At 33.9% G+C, this 21,669-nt stretch overlaps 1 protein-coding gene across 1 annotated transcript; it reads left to right on the top strand.

The window, feature by feature from the left end:
- Positions 1-20,450: 20,450 nt before the first annotated feature.
- On the top strand, positions 20,451-21,266 carry LOC107628350 (uncharacterized). Its single transcript, XM_016331064.3, has 2 exons — positions 20,451-20,584; positions 20,807-21,266. Exons 1-2 carry the CDS (start codon positions 20,524-20,526, stop codon positions 21,118-21,120), a joined length of 375 nt encoding a protein of 124 aa, XP_016186550.1. The 5' UTR covers positions 20,451-20,523; the 3' UTR covers positions 21,121-21,266.
- Positions 21,267-21,669: the final 403 nt, after the last annotated feature.

Genomic DNA, 21,669 nt, shown 5'->3' with positions numbered 1-21,669 from the left:
GCGCATACGCATGAGTCTTTTCACTCATTCTAAACTATGCATTGGCACCATTGTGTGCGTACACATGAGCCTTTATAGGCTCTATGACCTGTGCATGGGCACACAAGCTAAAATTTTGGTTTTCTGCAACATTTTAGAATTTAGCTAAAAAATCTTAGTTTTCAAATAGTTATAACTTTTCCTACAAAATTCTGTTTTCCCTCGTTCTTAAATGGTTTTAAAGTTCTTTTCATTATTTAATATAACTTTCATTCAATTCCGAACTCCAAGCACTATGTTATGTTTCGTCGAAGTTGGTTAAAAACTGATTTTTACCAAATTTACATAAATGTTCATTTTCACCAAATTTCCATCCAACTCAATTCCAAACCATACGAAAACCTTTACTAAGCATTCTTAACGATCATTCACCATTTCCTAACCATTCAACACCTAATTAACAAATTTCAATTCACTAATCATTCTAAAGTTTTCCATCAATAATCAAACCAACAATCCAATCATATAAGCAAATTCTCATTATCCTAACAGCAATTCACTCATGGCGAATTCACCACCTACCATGACTTACCATTTAGAGGATATCTCACCCTATCTCGACTTTCGGCCCAATTTCCATATTCATTACCATTATAGACAATCATACCACACCAAATCAATTATGCATATCCAATTTCATTCATTCATATTGTTCTATATTACTCATCAACCATTTGATTCACAAATTACAACAACTAACAATCAATATCCAACTAATTAAACACAACCATAATCATTCCATTCAATCCTATCCTAGGAACAACTAACTTCGGCATTCACATAATTTTATATAATGCCTACTTGAAACCAAAACCCGTACCTCTTAGATGTCAATCCCAAATGCTCAAATCATTTTCGTGGGAACTTAAGCCTCAACCGAAATCCTCACCACTTTGAACTTTGCGATCTCTACCACTCTGAAACCACATCAAGCAAGATCCGATTCGCACCAAATTCAGTCCAAACAAGCTCTATTCCATCTAATCATATAATTTTCACATAAAATGGGAAAATGGGAGAAATGAGATTTCTTATCTTGTCTCACACAATCTTGGATTGAAACTTCATTAAAACTCAAGGTTGAACCTCCCCTAAACATCAAAAATTGAAACTTCTCAATAACTCAACCCCAAAAATGTGAAATTAAAGAGAATAGAGAACTGGGAAAGAATTTTGTATTTACATACCACAATATCTAGATATAATTGAAGAGGATTCCAAGATGAATGCGTGGCCACAAACGGCTCGTCAATCGGAATTACGGATTAAAAATTATGAGCAATTGAAGAGAAAAGTGAATAGTAAAAAGAGTGAAGTACCAACCCGGCCCCTGTCCATTTCCAAGAATGACAACGCGACCCCTCAAAATAAAATCGATCCACTTCGGTCCTTGTCCCCTGATTCCGTCACACAACGCGGTCCCTATGAGTATTTTTCCGTCAACTCTGACTGAAAAATGCTGACGTGTCAGGTTCAGAAATGGACAGGGGTCTAATTGTCTCTAAATTTAAATTGGTTAGGGGTTTATTTGTCCTTATAATTTTTTAAACAATATTTTTTTAGATTATTTTTTATTTATTATATTAATATTCTTTTTCCAATAAATTATTAAATATATGGTATAATAAGTACAAACTAATTAATAAATTATTCAAATTTAAAAATATCATTTATTATCAAACTAAATAAATCATTCTCAAATATAATTTTTAAATACATAAATAATAAACATTAAAATTCAATTAATACATTAATAATAATAACCCTATGATATACTATTAGTATTATGATCTAGATAATTTTTCACAATAAAGTAAAAACAAATGAACACATTACTTGATATATAGTAAAATAATATTTTTGAGTAATAGCAAATTTAATTTTTTATCTCTTTAAACTAAATTAATAATTCTATTTAATATCTTTGTATTAAAATACACTATGAGCAAGCTACTAATACTAAATGAAGTAATTAAAATATATAATCTTTAATGAAATAATTAAATACTAATTGAAATAATTCTATTTTTTATCTCTTTAATTGAATTTTAATATACTTAAAATTTTAATTAATCTATATTATTCTTATATTGATAAATCTTTATCAATTTATAACCTTATGATCATATGTATTATTAATAGATTAATAATATTATTGATACTTTAAATTTGTTGAGTTTATAAATGGTCTCCATTTATAAATTATATATATATATAAATTATATTTTAATTATTTCATCTAGTATTAGTAACTTGCTCATAGTGTATTTTAATACAAAGATATTAAATAGAATTATTAATTTAGTTTAAAGAGATAAAAAATTAAATTTGTTATTACTCAAAAATATTATTTTACTATATATCAAGTAATGTGTTCATTAGTTTTTACTTTATTGTGAAAAATTATCTAGATCATAATACTAATAGTATATCATAGGGTTATTATTATTAATGTATTAACTGAATTTTAATGTTTATTCTTTATGTATTTAAAAATTATATTTGAGAATGATTTATTTAGTTTGATAATAAATGATATTTTTAAATTTGAATAATTTATTAATTAGTTTGTACTTATTATACCATATATTTAATAATTTATTGGAAAAAGAATATTAATATAATAAATAAAAAAATAATCTAAAAAAATATTGTTTAAAAAATTATAAGGACAAATAAACCCCTAACCAATTTAAATTTTGAGACAATTAGATCCCTGTCCAATTCTAAACCTGACACGTCAGCATTTTCCGATCAGAGTTGACGGAAAAATACCCACAGGGACCACGTTGTGTGACGGAATCAGGGGACAAGGACCGAAGTGGATCGATTTTATTTTGAGGGCTCGCGTTGTCATTCTTGAAAATGGACAGGAGCCGGGTTGGTACTTCACTCTAGTAAAAAAGGATTTTGTTCTCCCTCTCTTCTCTCCATGGAACTCTCTAATGAATGGAGAAAATGTGAATTCTTGCTAAGTTATAATGGAATATGTGTGTGGGCTTGGACTTTGGGCCCAACATGGGCCTGCTTAATGATTTTTGACTCATTTAGTCCAACTTTAGACCAAAACTTTTACTTTAAGATTAGCCTTTTAATTCATATCCTAATTTTTTTTACTTTTCCAAAATATAAATTTTAGTTTCTTAACCTTTTTTACTCATAATTAATTTATTAATTATAATTTAACCGAATTTTATACGTGAAATCGTCACTAAAACTAAATTCCAGCTCAAAATGTCCTTAATAAGAAATAATTGACCAATGAGAGTGAGTATTTATTTTTACAAGTCAAATTTGACTTAAGGAGAAGAATTACCTTCATAAAGAAAACTTTGACCTATTAATTACTAATTTATTATTTATTTTGATTTTTTTTTATTAGTAGGCCTGCCTCACAAATCCTTAATGAGTTACAATCAGAAATTTTGTAGAATAAATTACCAGAAAAATTGATTCATCGAAAATTCGGTTCTTACAGTTGTGCTATGATAACTACGAAACTTTATAAAGTGTTGCTAAATTTTAAAATAATTTTTTTTATTTAACAATGATTTTTAATTCAAAAATAAAACAAAAATATTATTAAAATATAAAAAAATAATTTTAATTTTAACAACATTTTTATAGTTACCAAAATATCTTTATACTGAAATTCACCTATTAATATATATTTTATCTCACAATTTTTAATTCGATAATTCTTGCATTAATTGTAGTCATAATCAATTATTCTATATAAGATTTTAAACGAAATAAATTTAGAAGCATTTAGTATTTCTATTTTAAATATTCATTTATTCTCGAGATTCAAATTGAAAAATCTATTAAAGAGATTAAGATATTTAGCACCTCAATTTAAGTCAGTGAATTTAATTATAATGAATTTAATATATTAAAGCAACCACATAATTATAGTTAAAAAATTATTTTAAATTTAATTTTGGTATATGTTTGGTATTATAACATGAATTAAAATGTTTAATAATCCAACTATCATTATTTTAAACGATTTAATTATATATATTAAAAATTTGAAGGTATCATTTAATGTTTTAAGAGTAAACTATTTTTAATTGATTCTTCTCACATCTATTACAATAATATCAGTTTCATTGATATTAAGTGGGAATATTATCTATTTTATACTTATTAATTAATTATGCATCTATTTACTTTGACAACATAATTATGTATATTGGAAAACTATTATTTTTCAAAAAAAATTAATGAAACTTTAATTTCGAAAATACTTTTTTTTTGGCATTTTGGATGAGTTTGTCGCACTGCCAGCAAACTTTATTATTTTTGTAAATATCATCGCACCTCTCGACGAACTTTTAATTTTCTATGAAGTTTACCTTACTGCACGGCGAATTTTGAGCCAGATCCTCCCCAAAAAGAAAGAAAGAGAAGTACACAGAGACAAGTTGAAAATTGAAGAAGATAAAAGGAAAAAGATAGAAGACGCACATTCCACACGACCCTTTCCTATTTTTCTTTGACCACAACATACAAGTATGGCTTCTTCAACATCGTCGGTGATAATGGCAACTATTATCATCATCCTCAGAAGTACACGAGTACAAAAAAATACACAAATAAACCATTTTCAATCCGGAGAAAAAAAAAAACTAAGAATTTAAAGTTTGTCGAAGAGTGCGGCAAATTTTATGAATTTTATAAAGTTTGCCGGGAGTACGACAAACTTGTTTCTATAAAAAAAAAAAAAAAAAGAAGTTAGATTCCAAAATATAAAGTTGGATTAATTTTGTTTGAAAAATAAAGGTTTTTTTTTATTTTATAATAGAAAAATCTCTATATTATTTCATTAATTATAGCTATTTAAAAATTCATATGTATACTATTCTATCCCATTATTCTTCTATTAATTGTTGCTATAATAAGCAATCATTCTATTTAAAATTTTAAACAAACTAAATGGAGAAAAATTTACTATTATTAATATATTTATCTCTTAATACGAATCAATATATTTAATTATAATATTTTTAAAATAACCATGCAATTTTAGTTAAAAAATCTTTTTAAATTTAATTTTAATATAGACTTAATATTCTAGCATTAATAAAATTGCCTAATTTTAAAGTTAACTTTTATGTATTAATAATTTAAAAGTATATCAAAATTATGTGAGAAACTATCATATTAGTAGCATTTTTAACTCAATTATTTGTACTTTTTTTTCAATTCTATTAAAAACGTAAATTTATAAATTGTTAAAAAAAATAAATATTAAAAAACTTAAAAATTTTATATCCAAATTAAATAGATGCACCTAATAAATTTAAGTCACCTTTAAAAAGAGCCTTTGAATCTAAACTAATAAAATTCTAATATTAGAATTTAATTATTTAAATAATTTCTAAGCTATTTTATTATAGACCTTAGATATATATTGTAACACCCTACTACACAGTGTTTTATGCTTAAGTCATAGAACAGAGGTAGTGTGGTATTACAGACCTTTAATAGTAAGGATATACATATAATACTGAAAGAAATAATATACTAGGAGCCTTGAAACAGAGCGGGTAAACAAAAATCGCAAAATAAAAAGCGCAACGCTCAAGGAATAGGATTACTTGCGTGCTAAGAAACCTAATAGGAACATGATAAAACAATAAACGAAGGGATAAAGAAAAGCCAAGGAACAACATAACTAGCCTCTGACTCAGCCTGCGAAGCTAAGGCTGGCCGGAGGATACATATATACATATAAACATACATAAGTGTCCCCAAAATATACCAAAATACCAAAGTAAACTCCTATCTCTCCCTCAACCTCTAAGAGGAGCAGCATACATAAGTTACTTGGAGAGTAAGCTACACATATACATACATATATACAAATAGAAACCAAAATATACCCAAGGACTACTTCGCTTTCCAGAATCCAGACGCCTAGCGAGGAGCCTCTCGACCTGCATCTGAGAAACAACAATACAATATGGAATGAGAACCGGAGGTTCTCAGCATGGTAAAAGTGCCACGCGTATAAGAAATACGGTCCTGAGAATGCCATAGGCAATCCTAGAACTCCGTTATTCAATTAACCAACTTAAGTACTAAACAGAAGCCATAAACAGGGGTAGGTATTCTAAATCTGCCTAACTTACTCAAGTTCAAGCTTAACCTAACATCAAACCATTTCCTCCGTTTTCTCCATCCTTTCATCATTCAGAATGTAACAGAAACAAGCAACCAAACAAGTTCACGCACAAGTAATGATCAAATAGTACAAATAACAAGTATAACAAATAGCAGGTAATATATATCAATTAGGCATACCCAAAAAAATGCATAGCAATCAATACAAACAAATGCATATGATGCATGCCTGTCCTATGGCTGATGGGGCCCATCTGTCGGTTATCCAGCCAACCCGACAAGTCCGAAAACCTTAGACTGTCCCCCGTCGCGCATCCCCAAGAGTCTATGCATAGAGTTCACATTCAATCATCATATAATCACTCAATGGGGGCTATCCATACCCGGGAATTTATACGTGCCCGGTCACCCTTACGACGTAGGGTCAACAGAGTATCGAGATTCAACCTGGAACACGTGGTGGCGAGCCACGGCTCTTACCCAGGGAACTCGTATCTCAGATAGCATTATTCATAAGCCATTTCATAGTCATAATCATTATTTAATCATTCATCAAGCCATGGCATATTAACTCCTTTTATTAACAACCTCCCTTTCACATTTTTCATCGTCATTCCCTTATAATTCAACTTGATTACCCTTTCCGGGTCCTGACCAAACTTTTTATCAAACTCTTCTCATCCTTCTTAATATCGAATAATCTTAAAATCAACCCAACTCTAACATTAAATCAATCACATCACACGAGGATTGAACTTTAACTTCTCGAACTCATGACTATCACTAAGACATCCTCGACACTCTATTTTCTTTTCTATTTTTAATATAGCAAATGAACTCGGAATTGCACAAACTTTATGTCCAGGCGTTCATATTGAAATAAGCTTTCTAACAAACTAAATATCATAATTTTCTGATTTTTCTAGCCTCAGGAATAAAGGAAAAACCGTGACTGCTCTGCAGTGCATAAAACCAGAAAAACAGCAGCAGCATGTGATATTCAAAATTCAATATAAAATCCAAGTTAAATCCAATGACTTTGAAAATTAATGTAGTTAAAATTTACTCATCCAGGTTTCTTTCTCAATTGGTTCTGAGTCAATACCATTTTTAATGAAAAAGTTACATTACCTGGAAGTTAAGTAAAAATGAGACAAAATCTGTTTTAAAAACCAACAAGCTTAGTACCTTTCAATTGGAATAACTTTTATTACAAAACTCCAATTAAGCTAAATTTTGATTTGAGAACCCCTAGCTCATCTAAAAACAAGTGTGTCTTGGTTGCAACCCAATTTCTATTTAATTCTAAGAGTTACAAGCATTGGAAGTTGATGCATAGCTTGCTGAAATCTGTTTCTTTTTAGTTTTGACCACCAATATTCAAAAATTCACAGCTCCCAATCCTCAACTCTTAAAATTCTGAAATTTTAGAGAACTAAAGAAAGTTAATCAAATTTTATAACAAAATTGGTTTCGCTCCAAGACTCAACTCGTAAAAGTCGCAGCAAGACAAACAAGTTGCTGCCTGTTTGATCTTTTCTGCTGCTGGACAGATTTAACAACCTAACTTTAAAAATTTGCCATAAATTGTATATTTAACAAAAAAGTCCCAAAATTTCCAGTTTAGTTCCTTATATTCCCAAGTTTAGCCCAAACTTGGTCTCATGCAATTCCGATCATTACATAATTAGTTACAGCATATACAATACCACCACAACACAACTCTACATCCTTATTAACAAACACCAATTCTAATCCATCATAAATAAATATAAGAGCACACTATTAATAGCTTTCACACCTCATAATTCTAATATATAAATTCACTAACAAATCTATTCTAACAACATTACAAGGCTAATCATTAAATACAACAAACAATCCAACTTATTCTATGGTTCCTCTAACCTGAGTTTTCACAACACCGTAAATATTAAACGTGCGAAACTTAAACCATACCTTGGCCGATCACTTAATTCACCCAAGGCAGCTTCTCAACATAAAATCACAGCCCCTCCAAGCTCAATCAAACAGCCCCAAAGCAAGCCTTGTCACCAACAAAGCTCCAAGTAATCCAAATTCAAGTTCAATGCATAAACACCCTCTTAAACTACACCTAATACACATATATATGTTCCAATTCAGTTCTCTATTACCAAAAACAAGATTGAGCTAGGGTTAGGGTGTTCTTACCATACCCATATGCTCAATAGCTTGAGCCCACAAGTTCCGGAATCTAACTTGAACCTAGAACACAAAAATTAGACAAGATTCACTATAGGTTTTCAAGTTTACCAAAGAAAGAGGGATAGAGATTCTGAACTCAATAGAAGGCTTACCAGAGAAATTGTTTGGATAGAAAGGTAGAGCTCGACGCGCTGAGCGCGTGGCCGCGAACGGTGCGGCAATCGGAGCCCGGATGAGGAAGTTATGGTAGTTGGAAGGAATGGTGAGGGTTAGGTTTCTTCTCTTCTCCCCCTTGCTGTGTTTTTCGTTGCTGTGGTGAAATGGAGAAGATGAAGCTGCTGCTTCATTTATGTTAGGGGCCCGGTTGAACCCATGGGTCCGGTTTGGGCCCCGGTTCAACCGGTTCGGCCCTTCCGGTCCGATTTTGGGCCAAATTATCGAAATTGGTATCAAAATTTTCGTTTCGACGAGCTCTATCCTATTTCAATATTAGTTTTGTATTTTTAACTTTCCTAATTAAAATTCAATATATTAACTAATAATTTACCGATTTTAGCGGGGTTTACATCCTACCCACCTAATTAGGAATTTTGTCCTCAAAATTCAGAGGGAGTTACCTGAAAAGAGGTGTGGGTAGTCCTTTCGCATCTCTGATTCAAGCTCCCAGGTATGTTCTTCAATACCTGCCCGACTCCAAGCTACTTTCACCAAAGAAACTTCCTTTCCGCGGAGACGTTTGGTGCTGGTATCATCAATCCTAACCGGAGTTACTGGAAGCGTCAGGTCTTCTCTCACTTGGACTGATTCCGGTTCTAGGACATGACTAGGATCAAAAGTGTATTTACGAAGCTGCGATACATGGAACACGTCATGCAGGTTCGAAAGATGTGGTGGTAACGCGATCCTATACGCCACTGGTCCAATTCTCTTCAGGATTTCAAACGGTCCAATGTAACGGGGATTTAACTTCTTGGTTTTGATGGACCTCCCTATTCCAGTGGTTGGAGTAACCTTCAAGAAGACGTACTCTCCTTCCTCAAATTCTAGAGGCTTCCGTCTTCGGTCTGCATAGCTCTTCTGACGGCTTTGAGCTTCAAGCATTCGACTCCGAATTCTCTTTATTTGCTCAGTGGTTTCACTTACCATTTCAGGTCCTATCAAGCTCTTTTCTCCTGCTTCGTACCAACATAATGGAGACTGGCATTTTCTTCCATACAAAGCCTCATATGGAGCCATTCCAATACTTGCATGATAGCTATTGTTATAAGCAAATTCTACCAAAGGCATATATCGATCCCAGCTCGCCGGTTGATCCAAAACACAAGCTCTTAACATGTCTTCCAAGGTTTGGATTGTTCTTTCTGATTGGCCATCCGTCTGAGGATGATAGGCAGTGCTTAAGCTCAATTGAGTGCCAAAAGCTCGTTGAAATGCACCCCAGAACCGTGATGTAAAGCGAGGATCTCTATCCGATACAATGGTGGAAGGTACGCCATGTAACCTCACAATCTCCTTTATATATAAGCGCGCCAACTCCTCCATAGAACAACTTATCCGAATAGGCAGAAAATGAGCTGATTTGGTCAATCGGTCTATAACCACCCAAATAGCATCACAACCGGTCCGAGTCCTTGGTAAGCCCAAAACAAAATCCATAGCAATGCTCTCCCATTTCCACTGTGGAATCTCCAAAGGTTGAAGGGTTCCTGCTGGCTTTTGGTGTTCGATCTTAACTTTCTGACAAGTTAGGCATTTAGAAACATGTAACGCCACATCATTTTTCATTCCTGGCCACCAGAACATCGTTTTTAAGTCTTGGTACATCTTAGTGCTTCCAGGATGAATGGAGAACCCGCTCTTATGAGCTTCCTTCAATATGTTATGTCGCAAATCCCCAACATCTGGCACAATTATCCGGCCCTTGAACCTCCACAATCCATCTCTATCTTCTGACACTCTCCATTGCTTGCCTTTCTCAATCGCCGGCAAAATCTTATACAATTCTTGGTCGTTCTGATGAGCCTTTATCAGTTCAGCCTTGAATTCGCTTGAGATCTGTAATTGGCTTAAGCATAAAGTCCCAAACTCTTCTCTGATTCCCAATTTCAATCCTTCGAAGGCTCTCAACAACTCTTCCTCTCTCAGCATCATCCAAGCAGCACATAGGGATTTTCTACTCAAGGCATCCGCCACTACATTCGCCTTTCCCGGATGATAGTTTAGCTCGAAGTCATAATCCTTCAGAAGTTCCATCCACCTCCTCTGACGCATATTCAATTCTTTTTGTTCAAACAGGTACTTCAGACTCTTATGGTCCGAGAAGACTTGAAATTTCACTCCATAGAGATAATGCCTCCAAATCTTCAAGGCAAAGACAACGGCTGCAAGTTCCAAATCATGAGTCGGATAGTTTCTTTCATGAGGTCTTAATTGACGTGAGGCATAAGCTACAACCTTATGATGCTGCATCAACACGCATCCTAAACCTTTCAAGGATGCATCACAGTACACCTCGAATGGTTCTCTCGGCTCAGGCAACACTAGTACAGGGGCGGTAGTCAATATCTGCTTTAAGGCAAGGAAACTCTCCTCACACTCGGGAGTCCACACAAAAGGAACATCCTTCCTGGTCAGCTTCGTTAAGGGTAAAGAGAGCTGTGAAAACCCTTTAATGAACCTTCGATAATAACCCGCCAAGCCTAAGAAACTCCTGATTTCCGTCACTGAAGTTGGCCGCTCCCAATTCATCACCGCCTCAACCTTAGCGGGATCCACTGCTATTCCTTGTTTACTTACCACATGGCCAAGAAATTTCACCTCAGACTTCCAGAACTCACACTTGGATAGCTTGGCATACAACTTCCTATCCTTCAGAATTTGTAGCACTGTTCGCAAGTGTTCAGCATGCTCATCCTCAGTCTTAGAATAGATAAGAATGTCGTCAATAAACACAACAACAAACTTATCCAGATATGGATGGAAAATTCTGTTCATGTAATCCATGAATATCGCCGGAGCGTTAGTTAGTCCGAAGGACATCACGGTATATTCATAGTGGCCATAGCGCGTTCTGAAGGCAGTCTTTGGGATATCCTCATCTCTAACCCTTATCTGGTGGTATCCGGATCGTAGATCAATCTTGGAGAACACGCCAGCTCCCTGTAATTGGTCCATCAGGTCATCAATCCTTGGCAGCGGATATTTATTCTTCACTGTAACCTTATTCAGCTGCCTATAGTCAACACATAAGCGCATGGTTCCATCTTTCTTCTTCACCAATAATACTGGCGCACCCCACGGAGATACACTTGGTCGGATAAAATTCTTACCCAACAGATCCTCCAGTTGAGACTTCAATTCGGCCATTTCTAGAGGCGACATCCTGTAAGGAGCACTCGAGATTGGTCCGGCCCCAGGTACTAAATCAATAGCAAACTCAACTTCCCGTTTCGGTGGAAATTCATCAATATCATCAGGGAACACCTCCGGAAACTCACACACAACTGGGATTTGTTCCAAATCTTGATCATCACCCGAAACACCCGCAGCTAGCAACAATATCCCCTGACATTCAGCCCCAGAACAGTTCACCATCATGGAATTCAAGTAGTAGTTATTCACTACAACCGGCCCTTCAGTGTCTTCAGGCATGAAATACACTGTTTTCGCCGAGCAATCTAATAGAACGCGGTTCTTGGATAACCAGTCCAATCCCAGAATGAGATCAAGACCAGTCATCGTCAAACAAATTAAGTTATGCACGAAATCACGCCCTTGTACTCGAAAAGGAACTTGGGGGCACCCTAATCTAGTCACCATAGCCTCGTGGGTAGCATTATATACCTTTAAATCATACCCCAGTACTACTATTTTCAATCCTAGCTTATCAGCCTTCTCAAATGCAATAAAAGTATGTGAAGCTCCAGAATCAAACAAAGCATTCAAAGTTTTACCCGCCATCTCACATTTACCTCGGATCAATGCCTCTGACCCCTCAGCGCCTATAGAAGAAGTAGTGTATACCCTTCCTGGTTGCTGCACCCTGCCTGTCTCATATCTCTTCTTCTCGGGGCAACCACTAGCCAAGTGTCCCGGCTGCCCACAGGAGTAACAGACTCCAGTCCCAAACCTACATTGTCCTGAATGATACTTTCCACATCTGTGGCAACTCATATCCTGCTGTGGCTGCTTACCCTGTCTCCTTCCCTGATTAGCATTGGTATTAGGCCTCCTGGAGTTGCCTTGCCCCTGATTATTCTGAGGAACAAAGCTACCACGCTTGAACTGTCTGCCTCTGGGTGCAAAATTTCTCCCTGTGGTCCTCTGGAATGGCATCCTCATACCCCCTTTTTCTGCTGCAGCCCTTCTAACACAATCCTCTGCCACCCTGCTCCTATTTACCAACTCAGAAAACACCCGAATCTGCATAGGCGCCACAAAGCTCTGAATGTCACTCCTAAGGCCTCCTTCATACTTTATGCATTTCCACTCAGCAAAGTCCTCAGGAGCTCCCTGACAGATGCGTGAGAAGCGGCACAATTCCTCAAACTTACTGGTATACTCAGTGATGGTCATCTGTCCCTGTTTAAGCTGAAGGAGTTCGAGTTCTCTGGCATTTCTAACTGAAGTGGGGAAATATTTTTTATAGAATTCATCTCGGAACAACTCCCAAGATATCACAATCCCATCAGGTTGCAAAATGCGCCTCATGCCCTGCCACCAGTGCTGAGCTTCACCATGCAACTGATAGGTCCCAAACTCAACCCACTGCTCATCCGGAACCTGTTGAGCCTGTAATGCTCGCTCAATGGCCTGTATCCAATTATCAGCATCAGTCGGATTCGAGGTCCCTCTGAAAGTTGGAGGGTGAACCTTCAGGAAGGAATGCAGTGACATAGGACCATTCTCACCATTATTGCCATTATTTCCATTATTAATTTGATTTCCCAGGGCTTCAGCTGTTGCTTGCATTGCTGCTGCCATATTGCCTAATGCAGCCATGAAGTCTATAGGATTAGGAGTGTTTCCTGATGCCTCAGGCATGGCATTGCCTATTCGGCCTCTACCTCGCCCGCGTCCGCGTCCGCGAGTAGACATCTGGTCCCTATACACACCAAACAGGTGATATCAAGTTGATCAGTCTCAATATCGCAAGTTCAGTGCTTTAAGTCCCAAATGCATGCTCAGGAACGTTTATGCCACATACATCAATTAGATATCCTAATAGCACATAAACACATACACAGAGAATGCACAAAAGCACAATCAGTCCGTCCTCAGGCTCTATAGGAACGAACAGCTCTGATACCATAATGTAACACCCTACTACACAGTGTTTTATGCTTAAGTCATAGAACAGAGGTAGTGTGGTATTACAGACCTTTAATAGTAAGGATATACATATAATACTGAAAGAAATAATATACTAGGAGCCTTGAAACAGAGCGGGTAAACAAAAATCGCAAAATAAAAAGCGCAACGCTCAAGGAATAGGATTACTTGCGTGCTAAGAAACCTAATAGGAACATGATAAAACAATAAACGAAGGGATAAAGAAAAGCCAAGGAACAACATAACTAGCCTCTGACTCAGCCTGCGAAGCTAAGGCTGGCCGGAGGATACATATATACATATAAACATACATAAGTGTCCCCAAAATATACCAAAATACCAAAGTAAACTCCTATCTCTCCCTCAACCTCTAAGAGGAGCAGCATACATAAGTTACTTGGAGAGTAAGCTACACATATACATACATATATACAAATAGAAACCAAAATATACCCAAGGACTACTTCGCTTTCCAGAATCCAGACGCCTAGCGAGGAGCCTCTCGACCTGCATCTGAGAAACAACAATACAATATGGAATGAGAACCGGAGGTTCTCAGCATGGTAAAAGTGCCACGCGTATAAGAAATACGGTCCTGAGAATGCCATAGGCAATCCTAGAACTCCGTTATTCAATTAACCAACTTAAGTACTAAACAGAAGCCATAAACAGGGGTAGGTATTCTAAATCTGCCTAACTTACTCAAGTTCAAGCTTAACCTAACATCAAACCATTTCCTCCGTTTTCTCCATCCTTTCATCATTCAGAATGTAACAGAAACAAGCAACCAAACAAGTTCACGCACAAGTAATGATCAAATAGTACAAATAACAAGTATAACAAATAGCAGGTAATATATATCAATTAGGCATACCCAAAAAAATGCATAGCAATCAATACAAACAAATGCATATGATGCATGCCTGTCCTATGGCTGATGGGGCCCATCTGTCGGTTATCCAGCCAACCCGACAAGTCCGAAAACCTTAGACTGTCCCCCGTCGCGCATCCCCAAGAGTCTATGCATAGAGTTCACATTCAATCATCATATAATCACTCAATGGGGGCTATCCATACCCGGGAATTTATACGTGCCCGGTCACCCTTACGACGTAGGGTCAACAGAGTATCGAGATTCAACCTGGAACACGTGGTGGCGAGCCACGGCTCTTACCCAGGGAACTCGTATCTCAGATAGCATTATTCATAAGCCATTTCATAGTCATAATCATTATTTAATCATTCATCAAGCCATGGCATATTAACTCCTTTTATTAACAACCTCCCTTTCACATTTTTCATCGTCATTCCCTTATAATTCAACTTGATTACCCTTTCCGGGTCCTGACCAAACTTTTTATCAAACTCTTCTCATCCTTCTTAATATCGAATAATCTTAAAATCAACCCAACTCTAACATTAAATCAATCACATCACACGAGGATTGAACTTTAACTTCTCGAACTCATGACTATCACTAAGACATCCTCGACACTCTATTTTCTTTTCTATTTTTAATATAGCAAATGAACTCGGAATTGCACAAACTTTATGTCCAGGCGTTCATATTGAAATAAGCTTTCTAACAAACTAAATATCATAATTTTCTGATTTTTCTAGCCTCAGGAATAAAGGAAAAACCGTGACTGCTCTGCAGTGCATAAAACCAGAAAAACAGCAGCAGCATGTGATATTCAAAATTCAATATAAAATCCAAGTTAAATCCAATGACTTTGAAAATTAATGTAGTTAAAATTTACTCATCCAGGTTTCTTTCTCAATTGGTTCTGAGTCAATACCATTTTTAATGAAAAAGTTACATTACCTGGAAGTTAAGTAAAAATGAGACAAAATCTGTTTTAAAAACCAACAAGCTTAGTACCTTTCAATTGGAATAACTTTTATTACAAAACTCCAATTAAGCTAAATTTTGATTTGAGAACCCCTAGCTCATCTAAAAACAAGTGTGTCTTGGTTGCAACCCAATTTCTATTTAATTCTAAGAGTTACAAGCATTGGAAGTTGATGCATAGCTTGCTGAAATCTGTTTCTTTTTAGTTTTGACCACCAATATTCAAAAATTCACAGCTCCCAATCCTCAACTCTTAAAATTCTGAAATTTTAGAGAACTAAAGAAAGTTAATCAAATTTTATAACAAAATTGGTTTCGCTCCAAGACTCAACTCGTAAAAGTCGCAGCAAGACAAACAAGTTGCTGCCTGTTTGATCTTTTCTGCTGCTGGACAGATTTAACAACCTAACTTTAAAAATTTGCCATAAATTGTATATTTAACAAAAAAGTCCCAAAATTTCCAGTTTAGTTCCTTATATTCCCAAGTTTAGCCCAAACTTGGTCTCATGCAATTCCGATCATTACATAATTAGTTACAGCATATACAATACCACCACAACACAACTCTACATCCTTATTAACAAACACCAATTCTAATCCATCATAAATAAATATAAGAGCACACTATTAATAGCTTTCACACCTCATAATTCTAATATATAAATTCACTAACAAATCTATTCTAACAACATTACAAGGCTAATCATTAAATACAACAAACAATCCAACTTATTCTATGGTTCCTCTAACCTGAGTTTTCACAACACCGTAAATATTAAACGTGCGAAACTTAAACCATACCTTGGCCGATCACTTAATTCACCCAAGGCAGCTTCTCAACATAAAATCACAGCCCCTCCAAGCTCAATCAAACAGCCCCAAAGCAAGCCTTGTCACCAACAAAGCTCCAAGTAATCCAAATTCAAGTTCAATGCATAAACACCCTCTTAAACTACACCTAATACACATATATATGTTCCAATTCAGTTCTCTATTACCAAAAACAAGATTGAGCTAGGGTTAGGGTGTTCTTACCATACCCATATGCTCAATAGCTTGAGCCCACAAGTTCCGGAATCTAACTTGAACCTAGAACACAAAAATTAGACAAGATTCACTATAGGTTTTCAAGTTTACCAAAGAAAGAGGGATAGAGATTCTGAACTCAATAGAAGGCTTACCAGAGAAATTGTTTGGATAGAAAGGTAGAGCTCGACGCGCTGAGCGCGTGGCCGCGAACGGTGCGGCAATCGGAGCCCGGATGAGGAAGTTATGGTAGTTGGAAGGAATGGTGAGGGTTAGGTTTCTTCTCTTCTCCCCCTTGCTGTGTTTTTCGTTGCTGTGGTGAAATGGAGAAGATGAAGCTGCTGCTTCATTTATGTTAGGGGCCCGGTTGAACCCATGGGTCCGGTTTGGGCCCCGGTTCAACCGGTTCGGCCCTTCCGGTCCGATTTTGGGCCAAATTATCGAAATTGGTATCAAAATTTTCGTTTCGACGAGCTCTATCCTATTTCAATATTAGTTTTGTATTTTTAACTTTCCTAATTAAAATTCAATATATTAACTAATAATTTACCGATTTTAGCGGGGTTTACATATATTTATTAGAATCATTTTCGTAGCGACAACTAATTAAAATAGTATGTCCAAGTAGAATATGCAAAATCTCTACAAATTTAAACTATTTTTTTATTAAATAAATCTTATCATCTGCTATCTATGTAATGCACTAAGATATAGAATAATCATATTAAGAAGTCAAATTGACCTTTATGTCCCTCATTGACAACACATTGATGCATCATATGGGTGATAGTTTTTGAAAACAAAAAAAATACCATGTATAATATGTTGCGTTCTCGCACCATCTCAGTTTACATGTGTTTCTCTTTTTGTCATTTTTTTTAAAAATATTATGCATTAAATGATTAGATTTTCTAATATTTAATGATTAATTATAATGAAATTTGTAAATAATGATACTATTTTATTCCCTATCTTTTTAATAATTATTTTAACTTTTTTATATTTCCATGAATATATATATATATATATATATATATATATATATATATATATATATATATATATATATATATATATATATAAAAGAATCAAGATAACTATTAAAAAATATAGTATAAAATATTATAATTAATCATTAAATTAGACAAACATATATTATTATTAGAGTATTTATTTATTTTGGTTCTCATAGAATTTCAGAGTAGACGTTTTAGTCCTCAACTAAAATTAATTACTTGATTAGTCTCTAATAATTAACTCCGTCATTCACTTAGGTCTTTTATTCTATTAACTCTAACGAAGGACACAATAGACCATGGTAATTCTAACATGGGATAAAATGATCCCTGACCCCCTTTGTTTGAAATCGACACCGTCGCTGCTCATATGAAAATTGGAACGATTACTAAACATTGGTTCGGAGAAGAAGCTGAAGAAAGTGATCGGAGTGGTGGACAATGTGGTCATCGAGATGATAGGGTAGAGGAGGAGGAGGAAGATGGTGATAACAACGACGACTCTTAACAAATCGGACTTGTTGTCTAGATTCATGGTATCCATTAAAGATAAGAAGTACTTGAGAGACATAGTCATTAGTTTTTTAAGTATGAATTGGTTGAGAACAAATTTAGGATTTTTCTTCTTGTGAATATTGAATTTGCAGAGTGTGCATTGTGTAGCTTGAAGTTGCAGTATTAGACTGTTAGGGTTATGCTAGATACGATGGAAATTAGAGAAGAACAGTATCATTTCCAAACAGAAGGAGTCAGGGTTTTAGGAAATTATTATTTCCTAATATATTTATGGGTAATATATATATTAATTATAATCACAAATTAAGCTATTTTACATTAAATGACTTATATAATAGTAATCTCATTAATTATTACAAATGCTAATAAAATAAGTCATTATTACTTTTGATTTGGAATTAAATGAGAATAAAACCAAAGATACTATTGTATTTTGGCTTTAGAATTTAATGGGTGGTAACCACACTCAAATATAAATAGTAACTTAAGAATTTTGGTCCCCAACACATCAAAGCTGCCTCCGCAGTTCTTTTTCCATAAAAGGAGTTGCGATTCAGCCCTATTGTAGATACAGAAAGCTTTGATTGAGGAAGATAAAAGAACCAAACTCTTTCAATCATGGTTATGAATTTAAGTACGCTTCCACATTCAAGTATTTCTTTCTTAATGATTTAACATGGATAATCTTGGAGTTAAGAAATTTTGAGAAAATTCTAACACAAGGACCATTTTTTCCCCAGTTAGAGTTGCTAGGGACTATTTTGTCTTCTGTTAGAGTTGATGAAGTAAAGGACTAAAGTCAGTGATGGAGTTAATTGTTAGGGACCAATCGAGTAATTAATTTTAGTTGAGGACTAAAGTATCTGGTCCAAAATTCTTTGGGACCAAAATGGATAAATATTTTTATATTATTATTATTATTATTATTATTATTATTATTATTATTATTATTATTATTATTATTATTATCTTAAATGTAGAAACAAGAGAAAAATAATTTAAAAATATCATTAAGTTTTTCGTCTATATAACATTGCCCATTTTTCAAAATTTTCATTCCCATGATTTAATTCCATGATATCTCAATTAGAACCCCTAATTTAATTCTTTCTATAAGTAAAATTCCTAATTCATTGCATTTTAATTTTTTAGTTATGTATCGTAACTAATTTTTCTCTTAAATGAATGTAAATAATAAAGAACCAATTCAAATAATCATATCAGATCAACCTAAGTCATTTAGGGTTTTTACGAACACCATTTAATAGTCTCCTCAAAAAATTAAGTTGTATAATAAAAACAATTTGATAATGTTAATCGTTAATGGAATTGATACATGTTTAAAAGGGTATTTTTGTTATATTAAAAATAAGGTGCAAAATAATAATTTTATTATATTTAAGGTTTTAAATATTAAAAAATTACACTATATCGATCTTGAATGTTAAGGAAACTAAGAATTCGTCCTAAAAATAGTAATGCTGACACTCAAAAAATCTATTAGGTTAAATGAGGATATTAAGAAGTCTAAGAGTTCTTTTGAAATTCATTAGGAGGCATAATTTTAATATTAAATTCAAGTAAGACGAATAATTGTTTTATTTGTTATGTGAAAAAATTTAAAAGATTCAGTTTAAAATAATTCTTACTATTAATTCTTTTAATTTTAATCTCTTATCTAAATTATCAAGGACAAATTATTTAAAAGTTTGAGAAAAAAAATCTTTTTAATAACTCAGATTGCAAAAAATAGATTTTTGCTCTATATTTTCTTATATCACTTATACTCGTTTTTATTTTATTTTTTTATTAGGGACTATATATATATATATATATATAATTTTTTTTTCATGTATGATTAGAAAAATATAATATTCTTATCTTAAAATTTGATAATTTTATAAGTGGATATTTTTTTCTATTCTTTTAAATGTCCAAAAATATTTAAAAAAATAGATATATATTTTTAGTTTTGTTTTTGGCATATATTTTTTAAATAATTATTCAAATATTTTTATAAATTTCATATCAAATATATAAATAATTTGTTAAATATATAAGTTATTTGTTATCCATAAAAAATGTATTTTTGAATTATTTTTATTATATTTTAAAATATAGTTTGGTCATTAAGAAATTTATAGAATAATTCTCTGAGGGATTTAATAATTAGTGATAGAAGGTATTTTTGAAGGTTTGACCAAAACAAAATTACTATGCAATCTCTATTTGAGGTTTTCTTGGGTTAGTCAAAAATAATTTGTTACCAAAAAATGACGTGATTACTCGCACGCACAAGGAACTTAAAAAGAAGGTTCACTCATGTCAACTATTATTATTGGCTAGGCCCCAGGACTATGTGGCCACTTCAGTATTTAACTAGATAATCAAAGCCATAAGGCCTGAGGGTCAGTTATCAAAAAACCAATGGCAACAACAATCGTGAATTGTTTTCTTTCCTTGTCGCTCCTAACCCTTATCATCAAAGGTATGCTCATGATTCCTCAAAAAAATCTCGCTTCATGCCTTCTCTTTTTTCTTTTTTCCAACTTTCTTCTAGTTTTCGGACAATAAATATTTTGTACTTAATTTTTCCTTTGTTATACTCGTTGAATATGCTGTGTAATCAGCTCCTTCACCTGTTATATGACTTGAGACCGTTCTACTTTTACTTATTGGAATAAAAAAATACTAAGAAATTAAATTCCAGGATCATGTGATTGTTCGCTGAACAACATCAATATTGGGACAACAAGAACTGGGAAGGAAATACAGGGGAAGCCAGAGTGGAAGGTGACTGTGACCAACAACTGTTCTTGTGCACAAAGCCAAATTCAATTGTCTTGCCAAGGTTTTCAGAGTGCTGAGATTATTGATAGTTCTATCGTCTCTGTGAAATCGGGCGTGTGCCTCTTAATCAATGGCAGACTCTTGCGGGGTTTTGATTCGGTTGTTTTCTCATACGCTTGGGATCCTCCTGTTCTAATGTTGCCAAAAAGTTCCATACTAGGAGCTTGTCCTTAATTTCATGGGACGCTGTGAATTTCAGGCCATGGGTAAAGTTGAGCTATTTCTAAGTGGTTTAAATAAGTATTTGGTTTCATAAAATACACTTGTTTTGGTCTTGGCCTTCATATTTTTATTTTAAATTATTTAAGTAAAATTTTAAATTTGTCTGTTTTACTCTTCATCATCAATAATATTTGTGAAGTAATAATATAGCAAAATATGAGAGTTACGTCAACCTATTTAATACAGCAAATAAAATAGTAGCAAAAATTGAAATAGAATAACTATTAAATTTTATTTTAAAATAACATAAAATATGATTTAACTAATAATGTTAATGTTTATAAGGGTAAGTACTGTTTTGGTCCCTAAAGTTTAGGGCCAGAATCGAAATCGTCCCTCTTCTAATTTTGGATTTAAAATCATTCTTAATGTTTTTTATTGTATTAAAATCGTCCTTATAATTTTTTTTGGACAAAAATACCCTCATCACTACCAACACAATTATCTCCTCCACCACCACCACCACCACCAACACCAACACCAACACCATCGCCACCGCCA

Source organism: Arachis ipaensis, chromosome B2, assembly GCF_059453495.1.
Source record: "Arachis ipaensis isolate K30076 ecotype BB chromosome B2, ASM5945349v1, whole genome shotgun sequence".
Taxonomy (NCBI): Eukaryota; Viridiplantae; Streptophyta; class Magnoliopsida; order Fabales; family Fabaceae; genus Arachis; species Arachis ipaensis.
The sequence above is the reverse complement of the archived record's forward strand: the minus strand, read 5'-3'. Positions and strand labels throughout refer to the sequence as shown.

Excerpts from the sequence above, each read along its gene's own strand:
- LOC107628350 (XM_016331064.3), top strand. The coding sequence starts at position 20,524 with ATGGCAACAACAATCGTGAATTGTTTTCTTTCCTTGTCGCTCCTAACC. Across the intron at positions 20,585-20,806 it reads CCTAACCCTTATCATCAAAG|GATCATGTGATTGTTCGCTG; the intron begins GTATGCTCATGA and ends ATTAAATTCCAG.